The sequence below is a fragment of the Carex rostrata genome, chromosome 33, assembly GCF_964058835.1.
Source record: "Carex rostrata chromosome 33, lpCarRost1.2, whole genome shotgun sequence".
NCBI lineage: Eukaryota > Viridiplantae > Streptophyta > Magnoliopsida > Poales > Cyperaceae > Carex > Carex rostrata.
In genome coordinates this window covers 1,868,493-1,885,375 of record NC_135950.1, presented here as the reverse complement: position 1 = coordinate 1,885,375, position 16,883 = coordinate 1,868,493, and the positions used below count along the sequence as shown (strand labels likewise).

Here is a 16,883-nt window from a genome sequence, read left to right as displayed (position 1 = left end):
TTTTAGTTAGATAAATGAATGGGGATCGATTATTTTACCAGTGTGGTGTTCTGAAAGTGGTTTTATTAAATTTGTTATTTATAAAATTTTCATCTTAAAAATGGAAAAAAGAAGAAGTTAACACGTTAGATTTGTAATTTGAACGAAATTGTAAAATGTAGATGCACTATATATAATATGCTCCTGCGGAATAAATTAGAACGTTGAAGTGGATCCAACTGTGAGAGAGATTTGTTTTATTTTCTAATGAAGAATATGTCACGGAAGATTGCGAGAAGAAAAAAATTGGACTCTATCTAGCAAGCACTAATTATTACTTGACATGTCAACTTCTTCAAAAGCATTTCTCGAGTGTGAAATTGTCTGTGCAGCCTTTTGTGTGACATTTAGATATTTTTCTTATTTGTATCTTAAAGCAATTAGAAAAAAAAACTTTTCAGTAAAAAGAAAATATTTTTGAATTTATATAAATGAAAATATGATGTGTTTAATTTACTATTTAATCCCTCACAACATCTTACTATAGTCAAACATGCGGTATTTCCAAATTTAATCCTTGGACATATATGATATAATTTTTGAATAATAGCTTTGCTTAAAATAAAAATAAAACACTGCAATAAAAGAAAATTAGGATTAAAATAGGTGTTTGATTAATATGAATAAAATTGTGGTGACAAATAGTTGTTGTATTTGAATAAATGAAGTTTTTGTAACTTCTATATAATTAAGCCTCTCAATTATTTTCCATCCTTCAATCAAAGTTTTATTTTTTATTTTCCTGACAACCATTTCCTTTATGTTTTGAGATTGGTTTAAATTAATATATTTAATTAGTCAATTAATAATTAACATAATATCAAAATCGGTAATTTTAAGCAGTAATGTAAGAACTTACAAAGTTAAGTCTTAATTAATAATTTTAGAAGGCTAATTGAGTTAAAAAAAAACATTAAAAATCTTGGCTGAACAAAATTTTTTTAAGAACTTTAGGCAAAAAAATGTTCGACAAAAGTACACAAATAGTAAGCAGCAAACAAACGAAAAACAATTATGGCTCCAGCCTACGAGTCAAAAGTGCAAAATTGATCGGACGAAGGCTCTTGCTAGACTTGCTAGTGACGCCAATTAAACAAAGGTTCTCTCGCATCTTTGCCCCCATTTAAATCCCACCGACCAAAATTGATCGGACGAAAGCACTACCCTTTTTCTCCCCAACTGAACTAAATTACTCCCAGCGCCACCACAGCCGCCTCATTCTCTTCTTCCAACGCAACTTCTGTCTTCCTCCTCTCTACTCTCAGCTCACCTCCTCTCTCAACTCTCTCCTACACTTCAACTGTTTGTCAAAATGCTTCTTAGAAGAATTGTCGCTCAAAGCACCACCCGTCATACTTGTTACCTAATGAACCGCTCTACCTCCTCTTCCAGATGAAACAAGACAGACTAGGCTCTCTTTAACTGTGGTAAGAGCTCTGTGTTCCTGTTCCAGCTTCTTTAGGTGTTTTGCATTTATGTCAGAAATTTAGCACCTTGGTAGATCGTGGTGACTGTGCATTCAAGTTGCTTGGAAAAATGTCCAGAAATGTTACAGTCTGGAATTCAATTTGTCAAATATTTTCATGGGAAGTATCCTTTGCTGTTTTTGTGAAATAGATGCTTGGGTACCGTACACAGCATAAAACCAATTGATTACAGTTATGAACACTATAAATCTGGTAATTAAGCATCATCATCTACAATGTATTAAAAAGTTGGGTTGGAGCGAAAATTGGTCAATGTATACTTGTACAACCAACTATTTAACATGATATATTAATTTAGAAGGTTTTGCAGCCTCTTATTTCTTCTTGATTCCTTAGATCACTCATTGACCATATCCCTGGCTGGTAAATGGTGAAATAGCCCTTCTGGAAGAGCTTAATTTGATTATACAGCTTCCCTTTGCTATACCTGCGTAAGCACAAATTAAAAAAAAAAGATGCAAAAATGTATAGCACCAAAAGGACATATGGTAGTACCAACTGTAGCTGATCTGATTGAAATTGTGATTGCAAGATTCTGTTACTAATTGTGTTGGACTATTTACATTGTACTGTACAGATTGCTAGCTCCCAAATGCTGAAGCCTAACTAGTACAGTACTTAGTGTGGTACCTATTGTACTGACCTGCAATACTTTAGCACTTTATGCAAAATCTATTCACCATTCTTTCATTTTTTATTATGTAGGTCATCCATTGATTAATTATAGCACTCATTCAGTAAGTCCCTTGCAGCCAACCTATCTCCTTGAACTGTGAAGGCTGTGTTCTCCAAGTGGATTTTTATCCAAACAAGTCAAACAAACGGGTGTATCAACCCATATTCTAGAAGAAGTGTTGAGGCTACCACCGATTCTACAAGTGGAACTTGTGACAATTTTCAACACACGGCCATGGGGATCCGCCAGTTAGAACTAGTTGTAAAAGAACGTTGTCGGTCGGGTACCCTTACTATTAAAGATGCTCTTCAATTTTTTGATCGCTTGCTGGCTGCTAAGAACCCGGCATCATCCATCTATTCCTTTACCCAACTCTTTTCAGCCTTAACTCGTATGAAGAACTCCAACAACCATTATGCAACTGTCTTTTCACTCTTTAACCGCTGGACCCAATCTAAACGGGTCTCACCCTCACCCAATGTTTGCACCTATAGTGTCTTGATCGGCTACTGTATCCGTATGAATCAACTGGGACATGGATTGATTTTGTTTGGAAGGTTCATAAGGGTGGGCCAGAGAGCTGATGCTTTTATCTTCACTCCTATACTCAAGGGCCTCTGTTATGAGAATAGGATTAGTGAGGCCATTGCCATGTTGCTCTACAAAATGCCAAAGCTGGGCTGCACACCTAATGTGATCTCTTACAACACTGTTATTGATGGCCTTTGTAAAGAAGGCACAGTTAGTAAAGCATTTAGTTTGTTTGAGCGAATGCTTTCAGTTGGTATTGCGCCTAATGTAGTCACATATAGCTCTTTGATTGACGGCCTTTGTAAAGAAGGCACAATTAGTAAAGCATTTAGTTTGTTTGAGCGAATGCTTTCGGAGGGTATTGTGCCAGATGTTGTCACGTACAACTCACTGATTAATGGCCTGTGCAAGGAAGGAGAAACTGAGAAGGCACAGGAACTGTTGCACTACATGGTTTCTCAAGGGCTTAAACCGAATGTTGTCACCTATACTACTCTTGTGGATGGGTTGTGCAAGAAAGGGCTATTGGACAAGGCAGTGGAATTGCTTCAGTCCATGGTTTCTAAAGGGCATGATCCCAATGTTGTGACTTATAATACCATCATGTATGCACTATGTAAGGAGGGGGCAATTGAAAAGGCAAAGGAGTTGCTTTGTATTATGATTTCTAGAGGAAAGGATCCTGATGTTTTTACCTATAGTACTCTTATAGATGGGCTCTGCAAGATGAACAAACTAGAAAAGGCAAAGGAGTTACTGAATGAGATGGTTTCAAAAGGAATATTGCCTAACACCGTGACATGCAATATAATTATGGATTCGCTTTGCAAGAGGGGAGAACCTGACAGAGCAGAGAAACTATTGTGTGATATGCTTGATCAAGGTGCCACACCTGATCTTATCACATATACTAGTGTTATAAATGGATACTCTAAGCTAGGCTGCTGGAAAGAGACTATTAGAGTTTTGAAGGATATGATTGATCATGGCATTTTGCCCAATGAGGTTACATTTGGATCAATGATGGATTCTTTGTGCAAACAAGGCCAAAGCAAGGAAGCTGAAAAGTTACTTGACTTAATGGTAAGGAGAGGTATAAAACCAAGTGTTGTATCATATCGATTTTTACTTCTCGGCTATGTAAATGATGGTAATATTGATGATGTGATGAATATCCTAGATAGAATGCATCTCAATCATGTAGCGCCAGATCTTTCGACCTACACTTGTTTGCTCAAAGCATATGCTAAGAACAGAAAAGTAGATCAGGCTATGTGCGTGTTGAACAGAATGAAGCAAGAAGGGGTGAAACCCAATTTAGCTACCTCTGCACCAGTATTAGAACTTCTTTTGAAAATGGGGCGAGATGATGATGCGAGGGATCTCATGGACCAGACAATTGGTAAGACTAATGATTGAAGTGCTTAATCCTATTGTCAACAGATAGCTGATTTGAATTTAAATGATCAATTTATGTACTTTTGGGCAGTTTGTTGCTCCATTTAGTGGTACTTGTAACAATAGAAGTGTTCGTGAAAAAGCCCTGGACATATTCTTTTGTTTCTTTTCTGGGTGATTCAATGTTTTGAAGCCACACTTCTGACCTGTTTTTTTGGGTGCTTTGCATTCTAGCCTACTTTTGCTTTATTTTGTATATGTCATTCAGTAAAAACCCGTATTGTATTGTATCCAAATTCAATGTTGTAGATGAGGTTGTGTGTGTTATGAACATCCAAGTACATTTGCTGTTAATTGAAGTGAGATGTGAGATATCTCTAGCATTTCACTATTTAACATTTCATAATTTCTTGTAATTTTCATCAAAACTAAAATGATATATGTTAAAGTTGAATGTCTTTCCGAATGAAACATTCAGTGCACATTTTTGCAATGCATGTTGGCTTCACCATTACTATTTTTACTTTCCGTTAATTATAGTTTCTTTATATGATCTAGCAAACCTTTTCTTAGATTTAATGTTTCGTTCAATCTGGAGATAATTTAAATGAAAATATTAAACTATTAAATTTTGGCAGAAATTAATTCCGTCCAACAAACATTAACATTCTTTAATGGTTTTGGAAAGAGAAACATTTAATTCAAGGAATAAGTCAATAAAACATTGTAGGTCATATTGGGCCGAAATAGAAAAAACCAACCATGATAAGCTTTTTCTTGAAAGAAAACCTTAATTTGAATTTTTATTATGAAGAGCTAGCCAATGACACTGATGAGTTGAAGGTTTTTGCTTTTTGTGGTCCTTTACTTATTGAATTGAATGTAGCCTTTCTATGTAGAATCTATGTATTGCTGCTGCGTACATGAAGAACTTGTAGAGGAAGAAAAGAAGGCGGTAAGCATCAATTTTTCCTAGCTAGGATCAATTGAGCTCACTCAGTATTTTTCATTTGGTAAACTGGTAGTTTACATAGAATTGGAGAAGAAATTGCTTGTTAGGAGAAATTTTGTAACTTATAATGGTTACTGTTGTTATATGTTAATTAAACATCAACCAACCCCATGTATAGCATGACAAAATAATTTTAAAAGGTTTTGGCTTTTTATGCCATAGGTTTGAAAAATATCTCTAATTTTTTTATAATTGAATTTCTTAATATTGTAAATGGACCCCACTTAAATTTACAAAGAAAAAATTTATCTTTAATTCCTTATTTGCTGTGTAAACTAAACACGAGAAAATGAAAATATATATATATATATCCTGTGCTATACTACTGTCTTTTTGAAGAATATCCTGTGCTATACTTGGGCATGAGAACAAAACAAAAAATGAGATAAAAGATCACAAATAGTTGTGCTCTTTTTGAAGAAATGCAAAAAACTTGAACATTGCAAAAGTTTCAACGCATCTTCAAAACTCCACACTCTAATTTATTCAAATCAAGAATTTTAGCAGTTTATTTATTCAACAGGAGTTATAAAAAAGTTTAAATAAATTCAGGAGAGCAACTATAAACTTTACGATCTTTCTACTTGAGGGGTGGTTTTTTTTTTTTTTCTCGGGAGCAAAAATTTTCTATCCTCTTTGAAACAAAAACAGATATATAAAAGATTAATAATAATTTAAATGTTCTTTGGTTTTTTATTGAAAAAAGATAAAAAATAAGGGGAGGACATTATTAAGAAAAGTTGTAAAATATTTTTGGAAGGAGATAATGGAGATCTCCTTTTGCTGAGGTACTGGATCCGTTTGGACTCATTGCGATAGCTCCCATAATAAGTAGCCAAAAACGGAAAGAAGAGCGTGAATCAAAGTAAAGGTGTCGCCTCTTTGACTTGAGTCCCACCGATCAGATCAGGTTTAATAGAACCTTGTTGCTTGCTTGTTTAAAAATCGGAAGGTCCGGATCAAAGCTCAAAATTTCTGCTAGCACACCAACATCATCGCTGCCTCCCATCTCTACCTCTTCTTACAAACTCCTCTCTTCCTTTTTCTCTGTGGTATAATACAACTCTCTTGCACGGCAAGTGTTTGTGAAAATGTCCCACAGATATATTCTCGCTTCAAGCAGCAGATTTTGACGGCTACGGTTTGTACACGTTTTCTAAACAAGCTCTCAACCTCTTGTCTGAAATGCAAGAAAGAAGAAGACAGACGAGGGTATTTTTAATCATGGTAACACCTTTGCCCTCCTGTGCTGGTTCCTTTACAGGTGCTTTTACAATTTAGGAGTCCTCTAACCATGCACTTAAGTTGCTTGATAAAATGTCCCAAAGAGACGTTACAGTATGGATTCAATTTTTTCAGCCTTTCCATTGTAAAGTATCGTTTGTAATTATGACAGGCATCAACTCTGTTCTTGGTCAAGGTGTATCGATTCTAGAGGCCTGATCTTCTTGCTATGGCACTAGAAATTATATTTTAGATCCTCAACATAGAACCAATGTATAAAGTGAACAAAAAGCAAAAGAACCAGTCCCATTAATGAAGTAAATAGGAGTTCTCATTGACCATATCCCTGGCTGGCAAATCACCAAAAGCCCTTCTGGAAGTGCTTAATTTTATTATACAACTGTCCTTTGCTAATCATTACACCTGCCTAACCACAACTTTTAAAAAATACAAATATGTATAGCACAGAAAATACATCTGGCAGTACCTAACTGTAGCCTAATAGCATGGTAGCTGATCTGATCGAAATTGTGTGAGACTACCTAATTTTGTTGGACTATTACATTGTGAGACTGTACTAAATGTGCATTGCCATTAAACATGTCTGTTGGTACCTATTGTACTGACCTGCAACACTTCTATTCATCATTTTTTCTTTTTTATGTTTGTAGGTAATCCATTGATAAATTATAGCATTTATTCAGTAAGGCCCTTGCGGCAGACCTCTCTCCTTGAACTGTGAAGGCTGAGCTCTTTGGATTTCTGTCCATACAAAATAAAAAAAAGAGGTGTATCTGCCTATATTCTAGAAGCAGTTTTGAGGCTACCACCAATCTTGTAAGAGGAGTTTTGACCATTTCCAACACACGGCCGGCCATGGGGATCCGCCAATTGGAACTGGTTGTAAAAGAACGTTGTCGGTCGGGCACCCTTACTATTAAAGATGCTTTTCAAATTTTTGATCGCTTGCTGGCTGCAAAGAACCCGACACCATCCATCTATTCCTTTAATCAACTCTTTACAGCCTTAACTCGTATGAAGAACTCCAACAACCATTATGCATCTGTCTTTTCACTCTTTAACCGCTGGACCCAACCTAGACGGGTCTCACCCTCACCCGATGGTGTCACCTATAGTGTCTTGATCAGCTACTGTATCCGAATGAATCAGCCTAGACTAGGCTTGGTATTCTTGGGGCGATTTATTAAGGGCGGGCAGAGAGCTGAGCCTAACATCTTCAATCCCCTACTTAAGGGCCTTTGTTCTGAGAATAGGATTAGTGATGCCGTAGCCATGGTGTTCAATAAAATGCCAAAGCTGGGTTGTACACCTAATGTGATTTCCTACAACACTATTATTGATGGCCTTTGTAAAGAAGGCACAATTAGTAAAGCATTTAGTGTTTTTGAGAAAATGCTTTCGGTGGGAATTGTGCCAAATGTAGTGACATACAGCTCACTGATTGATGGCCTTTGTAAAGAAGGCGCAATTAGTAAAGCATTTAGTTTGTTTGAGCGAATGCTTTCAGAGGGTATTGTGCCAAATGTTGTCACGTACAACTCACTGATTAATGGCCTGTGCAAGGAAGGAGAAACTCAGAAGGCAGAAACACTGCTATCCTACATGATTTCTCGAGGACTTGAACCTAATGTTGTGACCTATACTACTCTCGTAGATGGGTTGTGCAAAAATGGGCTATTGGACAAGGCAGTGGAATTGCTCCAGTCCATGGTTTCTAAAGGGCATGATCCCAATGTTGTGACCTATACTTCTATCATAGATGCACTATGTAAGGAGGGGGCAGTTGAAAAAGCCGAAGAGTTGATTTGTATTATGATTTCTAGAGGTAAGGATCCTGATGTTTTTACCTATAGCACTCTTATAGATGGGCTATGCAAGATGAACAGACTAAAAAAGGCAAAGGAGTTACTAAATGAGATGGTTTCAAAGGGAATACCGCCAGACACCGTGACATGCAATATAATTATGGATTCACTTTGCAAGAGGGGAGTACCTGACAGAGCAGAGAAACTATTGTGTGATATGCTTGATCAAGGTGCCACACCTGATCTTATCACATATACTAGTGTTATAAATGGATACTCTAACGTAGGCTGCTGGAAAGAGACTATTAGAGTTTTGAAGGATATGATTGATCATGGCATTTTGCCGAATGAGGTTACATTTGGATCAATGATGGATTCTTTGTGCAAACAAGGCCAAAGCAAGGAAGCTGAAAAGTTGCTTGACTTAATGGTAAGGGGAGGTATAAAACCAGATGCTGTATCATATAGAATTTTACTTATCGGCCATGCAAATTATGGCACTATCGAGGATGTGATGAAAATCTTAGATAGAATGCAACTCAATCATGTTGCGCCAGATCTCTCAACTTACACTTCCTTGCTGAAAGCATATGCAAAGAACAAAAAAGTAGATCAGGCTATGTGCGTGTTGAACAGAATGAAGCAAGAAGGGGTGAAATCCGATTTAGCTGCCTCTGCACCAGTATTAGAACTGCTTTTGAAAATGGGACGAGATGATGATGCGAGGGATCTCATGGACCAGACAATTGGTAAGACTAATGATTGAAGTACTTAATCCTGTTGTCAATAGATAGCTTATTTGAATTTAAATGATCAATTTATGTACTTTTGCACAGTTTGTTGCTCCATTTAGTGTTACTTGTAACAATAGAAGTGTTTGTGAAAAAGGCCTGAACATATTATTTTTATATTTTTTTTATATTTTTGGGTGATTTAATGTTTTGCAGCCACACTTCTGACCTGCTTTTTTGGTTGCTTTGCATTCTAGTCTAAGCATATGTGAGATGTCAGTAAATTAAAGCCCATATTGTATTGTATCAAAATTCACTGTTGTTAGATGAGGCTGTGTTATGAACGTCAAGTACAATTCTTTTAATTGAAGTGAGATATCTCTAGCATTTTACTATTTTGAACATTACATAATTTCTTGTAATTTTCATCAAAACTAAAATGATATATGTCAAAGTTGAATGGCCCTTCCGAATGAAACATTCAGTGCACATGTTTGCAATGCATATTGGCTTCAACCATTACTATTTTTCCTTTCCGTTAATTATAGTTTGTTTATATGATCAGCAGACCTTTTCATTAGATTTAAGGTCTCGTCCAACCCGGATATAATTGACATGGCTATATATTATCCCTTGTATCTTCATTTTAATTTGATGTCTGACAATATCTATCGGTATAGGGGTGAAGTTGCCAATATGTACAGGTATATTAATTAATACATGCACAAATTACGACAATGAATTAATGATTGGGTGTGGCTGTAAATTTTATCTCGGAGACATTGCGTGTTAGCTTCAATTTGAGAAATATTAGTCGACAATTCCAATATTTTTCAAGTTTTACTTGCTTGTTTCTTTGAAGGGTCATTATGAAGTGACTGGGTTTAAGCAAGGATGACAATATTGCTTGTTTCATCTATTAGTAACTTGCAAAATGACAAAATATAAAGTTAAAATACAAAATTTAGAGAATTTTTTATCTATAGAAAAAAATATATATATATAAAAAAAAAATAGAAACATAAAGAGTGCTGCTGAATTTTTATGCATAGAAGGATTGGTAAAAATTCTATTGATTTAAATCATATATTTTTCTTTTCAGAAAAATAGAGATGTGTTTGGATTCTCTGTGGCTTCATCATATGAGGAGCATAACATAAATCAAGTAGTCATAGATAATGGAACCATTGAAAATCCCAACACATGTAAACATGTGCAAAAAAAAAAAGAAAAAAGAAATAGTTTGGATCTACCAATTCAAATATTAAATAATTTTCATCGGTAGAATTTCTACTAATTCTTTTATTTATTAAAATTCAGCAGCACTCTTTCTGTTTTTTTTTTCTCTCCAAAACTTACATGGACAATTTGTATATTTTTTAAAAACTCAAAAGACATACGTAATCCTCTTTTTTTATGATTGTTTGTTTATTTATTTAGGAAAAATATCATAAATCTAAGTGGCTCAGAAAGACAAATTATATGGAGATATAATATTTCTGGTACCATTTCTAGAGCTTTGATTGATTGTGGATATTTTTTGTGCCAGCTCTAGAGGTTATTCAATTTATCATTTTCCACAAACTTTTTTAGTATTGGAATGCTACTCTTCTAGTGGCCATGATTATTTGACTATTATTTAAAGACTAATTATCGAAAATAAAGTTTAAATAAATTTGACATCAGTTCAAATAAAATTTTAAAATTAGATTTAGGAAAAGAAAAAAAAATGAGAAAGGCTGTTCGTTTTTAGTGGGAAAATAAACAATTTTCAAATTGTGATGGGAAAATGAGATATTTCAAAATTTGATGATGGTTATGACAACGATTACCCATTTAAAATTTGTAAAAACTTGAAATTTTGAAATCTTCGTCGTATTTATTTTCTGTTTTCTTTTTCTTTTTTGAAATCTTCGTCGTATTTTTTTATTCATATCAAGTTGGTACGAAAATATTCTAGAATAACAAAAACTATTAAGTGCATCATCGATTGATATGAATAAAAAAATTGGAGAAATCCATGTCTGTGGTCTCAACTTGTTTGATTAAAAGTATGAAAGAAACCTTTATAACGAATAATATCTGTATGGAGGTCCAAAGCCTTCTAAAAAGCCCAACTTGTCGTTTATTTCAATTCTTTCTCCACCTTAAATCTCCTCAGAGCATCTTTTATGAACTTGACGCAACCTTGTATCCATCCCACCGACCAAATGGGCTTTACCTTCTTTCATTCTGACAAAAGGGAAGGGTTTTAAAATCGGACGAAAGAACCACCCTTGATCTACTCCTCCCTCTCAGCTCTCACTCTCAGCTCACCGCCACCTCATTCTCTTCTCCAAACCTCTCACTAATACTAATACTAATACTAAATACTAAGCAACATCAATCAATTACTCTCCCTTTCTATTTCACCATTGCCTCTCTCTCTTACCCATCTCTTCCTCTTTCTTAGTGGCATAATACAATTCTCTTGCACGTGCACATCAAGTGTTTGTGAAAATGTTCCTCAGAGATATTCTCACTACCAGCAGCAGATTTTGACGGATACTCGTACACGTTCTCTAAACAATCTTTCAACCTCTTCTCGGAACAATGGTAACAGCTCTGCTCTCCCCTGCCACTTCCTTTAAGCCAATAATTTAGCACCTTGATTGATTATGGTGATTTTTTTCCTTTCCTCAAATTCTGGATCCCTTATTTGGTACTTCACTTGTAAAATTTAGGAGTCCTCTGACTGTGCATGGGGTGCTTGATAATTGCAGTTGTTAACCCTATAAATTGGTAATTATGAAACTTTGGCTTGTATCTTTTTAGAAAGTTGTGTTAGAGCCTAAATTGTGGAAAATAAGAAGCAAATGCCCATGCAAAAGGCATCTTTTGCCTTGTCAACTACAAGTGAATCTGGATTATTTAGGAAGGAAATATTGTTTTAGGTTATGTACCAACAACCAGTTTAGTAATATTGAATACAAAAAATTAAAGAATGAGAACACACTAAGAGTATCATTCTGAGGGATACGTCTAATTTATTTGAATATTTACTAGTTTATGAGGTAATTAGGGTTCTCATAGTTCTTAAGATTAGTGCATGTTACCTCACAACATCTAAATTTGGTTTGAAGGTTACAAGCATAATGGTGACATAATATTATAATGAATGATGAAAAGGTAATTCATTATTTGATCAAGTATTTACTTAAGCATAATATCTTTATGAGCAGGTTACAGTACCAGTTGAAATCAAAGACTCCAATATCAGTTTATTTTGCAATTGAGCTGATCAAGTTTGGTACCGGCATGTTCTGGTTACCACTGTGCATGCACATTATCTACTGCTACAGTTTCAATTTGTAAGGTTAAGTTTAATTTTAGATTTCTTTGGTTTAGTTATCTCCAGCAGGAGTAATTAGTTTATTGGGAAATAAAGAGGCTGGTATTAGATTGTTTATTCGTAATGTATTTGTCCAATCATACCAAATCTGGATTTCTCACCTCTTTAGTACAGTATAGAAATTAGATCTAAGATCCTCAACATAGCAATGACTTGTAAATTGGACAAAAGGAAAACACAAAAAGTCCCAAGTAATTACTAAAATCTGGTTCATAAAATCGAAGTTTGTCTGATGCAGACCACTACTAGCTGAATAATTACTGGTATAAGAGTATTGAGTTCAAATATTAATTAAGTAAATAGGGAGTCCTCTATTTAGTCTTTTGCTACATTTATTATGATACTGTGATTTATTATTTATCAAGTTTTGAGTCTCATGTTGCTTGCTTTCTTAGATGACCTGCTCACTGACAAAACCCCTAACCGGAAAAATTGACCAAAAAGCCCTTTGGGAAGAGCCCAAGTTGACCTTCACTGCCCACAATAAAGCACATCTTAGTCCAAATAAGAAATATAATGAATGAGTATGGCATTGTATAACACAAAAAAGGCATCTGGTAGTACCCAATTAACAGTACATAGAGTAGCAGCATGGTAGCTGATCCAAGTTGAAATTGTACCAACCTGGAAAACTTCATCTATTTGTGTTTGACTATCTGCATTGTGCATCACTATTAAGAAAAGATTGACATCACGTACTGGACTGATGCCTAACTAGTACTGTTATGTTACTATAGCCTAGTCATGTTATGCAAAATTTATTAACCATTCTTTCATTTATGTTTTGTAGGGAATGTATTGATGAACTTTTAGGTAACTATATAGCTGAACAAGGGGTGCAGCCATTTTTAGAGGCTACCAACATTCTCTAGTGAACCATTTCCGTGGGGCAGTTGTAATCATTTTCAATACATGGCCATGGGGATCCGCCAATTGGAACTGGCTGTAAAAGAACGTTGTTGGTCGGGCACCCTTACTATTAAAGATGCTCTTCAATTTTTTGATCGCTTGTTAGCTGCTAAGAGCCCGGCACCGTCCATCTATTCCTTTAATCATCTGTTTAAGGCCTTAATTCGTATGAAGAACTCAAACAACCATTATGCAATTGTATTTTCACTCTTTAACCGTTTGAGCCAATCTAAAGGAGTCACACCCTCACCCAATGTTGTGACCTATACTATGCTGATTGACTACTGTACTCGGATGAATCGGCCTAGACTCGGGTTGATTTTCTTTGGACGGTTTATTAGGGAGGGCCAGAGAGCTGATGCTTGCTTCTTCACTCCTATACTCAAGGGCCTCTGTTATGAGAATAGGATTAGTGAGGCTGCTGCCATGGTGTTCCATAAAATGCCTAAGCTGGGTTGCACACCTAACGTGATCTCCTACAGCACTGTTATTGATGGCCTTTGTAAAGAAGGTGCAATTAGTAAAGCATTTAGTTTGTTTGAGCGAATGCTTTCAGAGGGTATTCTGCCAGATGTAGTCACATATAGCTCTTTGATTGACGGCCTTTGTAAAGAAGGCACAATTAGTAAAGCATTTAGTTTGTTTGAGCGAATGCTTTCAGAGGGTATTGTGCCAACTGTAATCACATATAGCTCACTGATTAATGGCCTGTGCCAGGAAGGAGAAACTCAGAAGGCAGAAACACTGCTATCCTACATGATTTCTCGAGGACTTGAACCTAATGTTGTGACCTATACTACTCTCGTGGATGGGTTGTGCAAAAATGGGCTATTGGACAAGGCAGTGGAATTGCTTCAGTCCATGATTTCTAAAGGGCATGATCCCGATGTTGTGACCTATACTACCATCATTGATGCATTATGCAAGAAGGAGGAATGTGAAAAGGCAGAGGAGGTGCTATGTAATATGATTTCTAGAGGTAAGGTTCCTGATGTTTTTACCTATAGTACTCTTATAGATGGGCTATGCAAGATGAACAAACTAGAAAAGGCAAAGAAGTTGCTGAACGAGATGATTTCAATGGGAATATTGCCTAACACCGTGACTTGCACTATAATTGTGGATGCACTTTGCAAGTGGGGGGAAACTGACAACGCAGAGAAATTACTGTATGATATGATTGATAAAGGTGTCACACCTAATCTTATCACTTATACTATTGTTATAAATGGATATTCTAAACTAGGCTGTTGGAAAGATTCGATTAGAGTTTTCAAGGATATGATTGATCGAGGCTTTTTGCCGGATGAGGTTACTTATAGATCAATGATGGATTCTTTGTGCAAACAAGGCCAAAGCAAGGAAGCTGAAAAGTTACTTGACTTAATGGTAAGGGGAGGTATAAAACCAGGTGTTGTGTCATATCGATTTTTACTTCTTGGCTATGTAAATGATGGTAATATTGATGATGTGATGAATATCCTAAATAGGATGCAGCTCAATCATGTAGCGCCAGATCTCTCAACCTACACTTATTTGCTCAAAGCATATGCTATGAACAGAAAAGTAAAAGAGGCTATGTGTGTGCTAAACAGAATGAAGCAAGAAGGGGTGAAACCCGATTTAGCTGCCTCTGCACCAGTATTAGAACTGCTTTTGAAAATGGGACGAGATGATGATGCGAGAGATCTCATGGATCAGACAACTAGTAAGACTAATGATTGAAGTGTTGAGTTTGGTTGGAGATAGCTCATATTAATTTGGATAATCATTTTATGTAATTTGGGCAGTTTGTTACTCTGATGAAGTACTTCTACTTCTTTGCTCAATATTTCTGTTTTTCTAGATATTTTCATTATTTTTTTTTCCACTGTATTTTCTTTATTGGTAATGTTTTATTTATTTAGTTTTCATTTTGTATTGTATTTTTCTTTATCAAATGCTTTGTGCTACATCCGACATGCTGACACAGTACTTACTAGGTATACAATTAGGTAGTGGTGCTTGGCAGCTACTCTACTACTAGACCTTAGGCTTTCATATAAAGCTGGTTTTTAGGAGCAACTAGCACTGACATTTGATGCTGAACCATGCAAAACTTCCACAATTTCACAAAATTTACAAGATTCATTTGAGAGATCTGGGAACCTTTTGAAATGGTGAAAGCGTTGTCCATAAAGTTGAAACCAAATTATGCTTTTGTCCTTTTATAATTTATAGTGTGCTTGTTAATAACCGTTTGTGCATGTGCAGGCTAGTTCAGCCTCACTAATCTTGTTTGTGATTAATATTTTTCACGGAGTTGCTGAGCATGCAGTGGTTGCCGAGGGCATGGAGGCGTGTTCCTCTGTGATTAATATGCTGCATCAAATGATATGAAAATGAAATTTTGGGAAATCCCTTATTATGCTCAGAACTTGTTCGATGAAATGTTTGAAAGAAAACTTGTAGTGTGGTACTTAACTTTTAGCAGTCCTGCCATGGAAAGTCTGCTTGGAGTTTTTTGTCAAGTCCAGAATGAAAATAAACCAAATGACTTCACTGACAGATTTATTGTAAAAGTGAGATGAGCTGGTTGCTGTACTGGCTTGTGCCGCGTAAAATAGATGGTCCCTTCATTCATACTGTACCAATTTCAATTTATAAGGCCACTTTTGAAATGCAATGGTTAGTTTCTCTTCCTTTGAAATTATATACCTTTTGGAGACATAAATGAGGTTATATATTGAGTTTTGCTGAACAGGCTAATAACTGACTGGACTCGGTTGTTGGTTCACGAATAAACCAACTGGTACTACAATCCTTATTTCTAAATTATGAGAGGCATTAATTAACTAGATTGGTTAAGTTTTCATTTTCATGTTATTAGTTCCTGTTTGCTAAATTGTAGCTGAGTCTCCAAACTAGTACATTTTACTGGCAGTCAGTGACAGTAATGTTAGTATCTTGAAAAGGGTACAAGTGCCAAGAAGAAGCCCCACACGGCCACCGTTTGATGTACTTACTATGTGCAATTGTGCATCTACAGCCGTCTGAATTACGAGAAACCATGTAGCAAAGTAGCACAACAGTACTATGTGCATCAAAACCCAAATTTTCTTTCACACAAAAAAAGAGTTTGTGAAGCTTTAATATTTGAGCTTTGTGTGAATCCCGTGATGGCCAACAGGTAACATGAAATTTTTTTTAATTTTTTGAATTCATTTAGTACAAATTCAAGTAATCAACAAATGATAAAAAAAAAATAAGTGCATTAAAATAACTTCAAAACCTTCGTTTTTTTTAACTGCTTGACCTAGTAATAAATAAATTCGAAAATTTAAATTTTTTTGCATGTGCACGCATCACTCATGAAGTATAGTTTGGATTCATTATTTGAACCCAATCCGATGGCTTTGAAATTGATATGTACATGCTACTATGCTAGCTTCACTCCAAATACACCTAAAGTTGAATTTAGTACCATTTTGGGTTGCTCAAATCAAATTTTGGTTATTTGACTTTAGATTGTGTTTTGGACTATGAATCGTTCAGGTTTGAATTGGTCGAATTTTATGTTTTTCGCCTTGGCTCAATTCGGACTTGAGGTCAAATCTAGTTTCAGCTTGTTCAATTTTAAATTGTCTAAGATCGATTCGGATCAAATAAAGTTTTGCCAC

General features: G+C 35.5%; 1 protein-coding gene and 1 long non-coding RNA gene across 4 annotated transcripts in view; one reads left to right on the top strand and one right to left on the bottom strand.

The window, feature by feature from the left end:
* Nucleotides 1-1,195: 1,195 nt before the first annotated feature.
* LOC144548541 (uncharacterized) overlaps nt 1,196-16,883 on the bottom strand; it is a 30,392-nt gene continuing 14,704 nt past the window's right edge. For 2 of the 3 annotated variants that reach the window (XR_013509385.1, XR_013509383.1), the window contains 2 exons: nt 1,310-1,394; nt 1,196-1,276 (listed from right to left, as the gene is read on the bottom strand). This is a non-coding gene — a long non-coding RNA (uncharacterized LOC144548541). Of the gene's footprint in view, nt 1,277-1,309; nt 1,420-16,883 lie in introns of all 3 variants that reach the window. The other variant, XR_013509384.1, reaches the window with a different exon arrangement.
* LOC144548282 (uncharacterized) lies at nt 1,231-15,191 on the top strand. The gene is made up of 4 exons (XM_078296967.1): nt 1,231-1,466; nt 7,039-8,957; nt 13,106-13,110; nt 13,168-15,191. The coding sequence occupies exons 2-4, from the start codon at nt 7,244-7,246 to the stop codon at nt 14,947-14,949; spliced, it is 3,501 nt and encodes a 1,166-aa protein (XP_078153093.1). The 5' UTR covers nt 1,231-1,466; nt 7,039-7,243; the 3' UTR covers nt 14,950-15,191.

Coding starts and splice junctions, on each gene's coding strand:
- LOC144548282 (XM_078296967.1), top strand. CDS start 7,244: ATGGGGATCCGCCAATTGGAACTGGTTGTAAAAGAACGTTGTCGGTCG.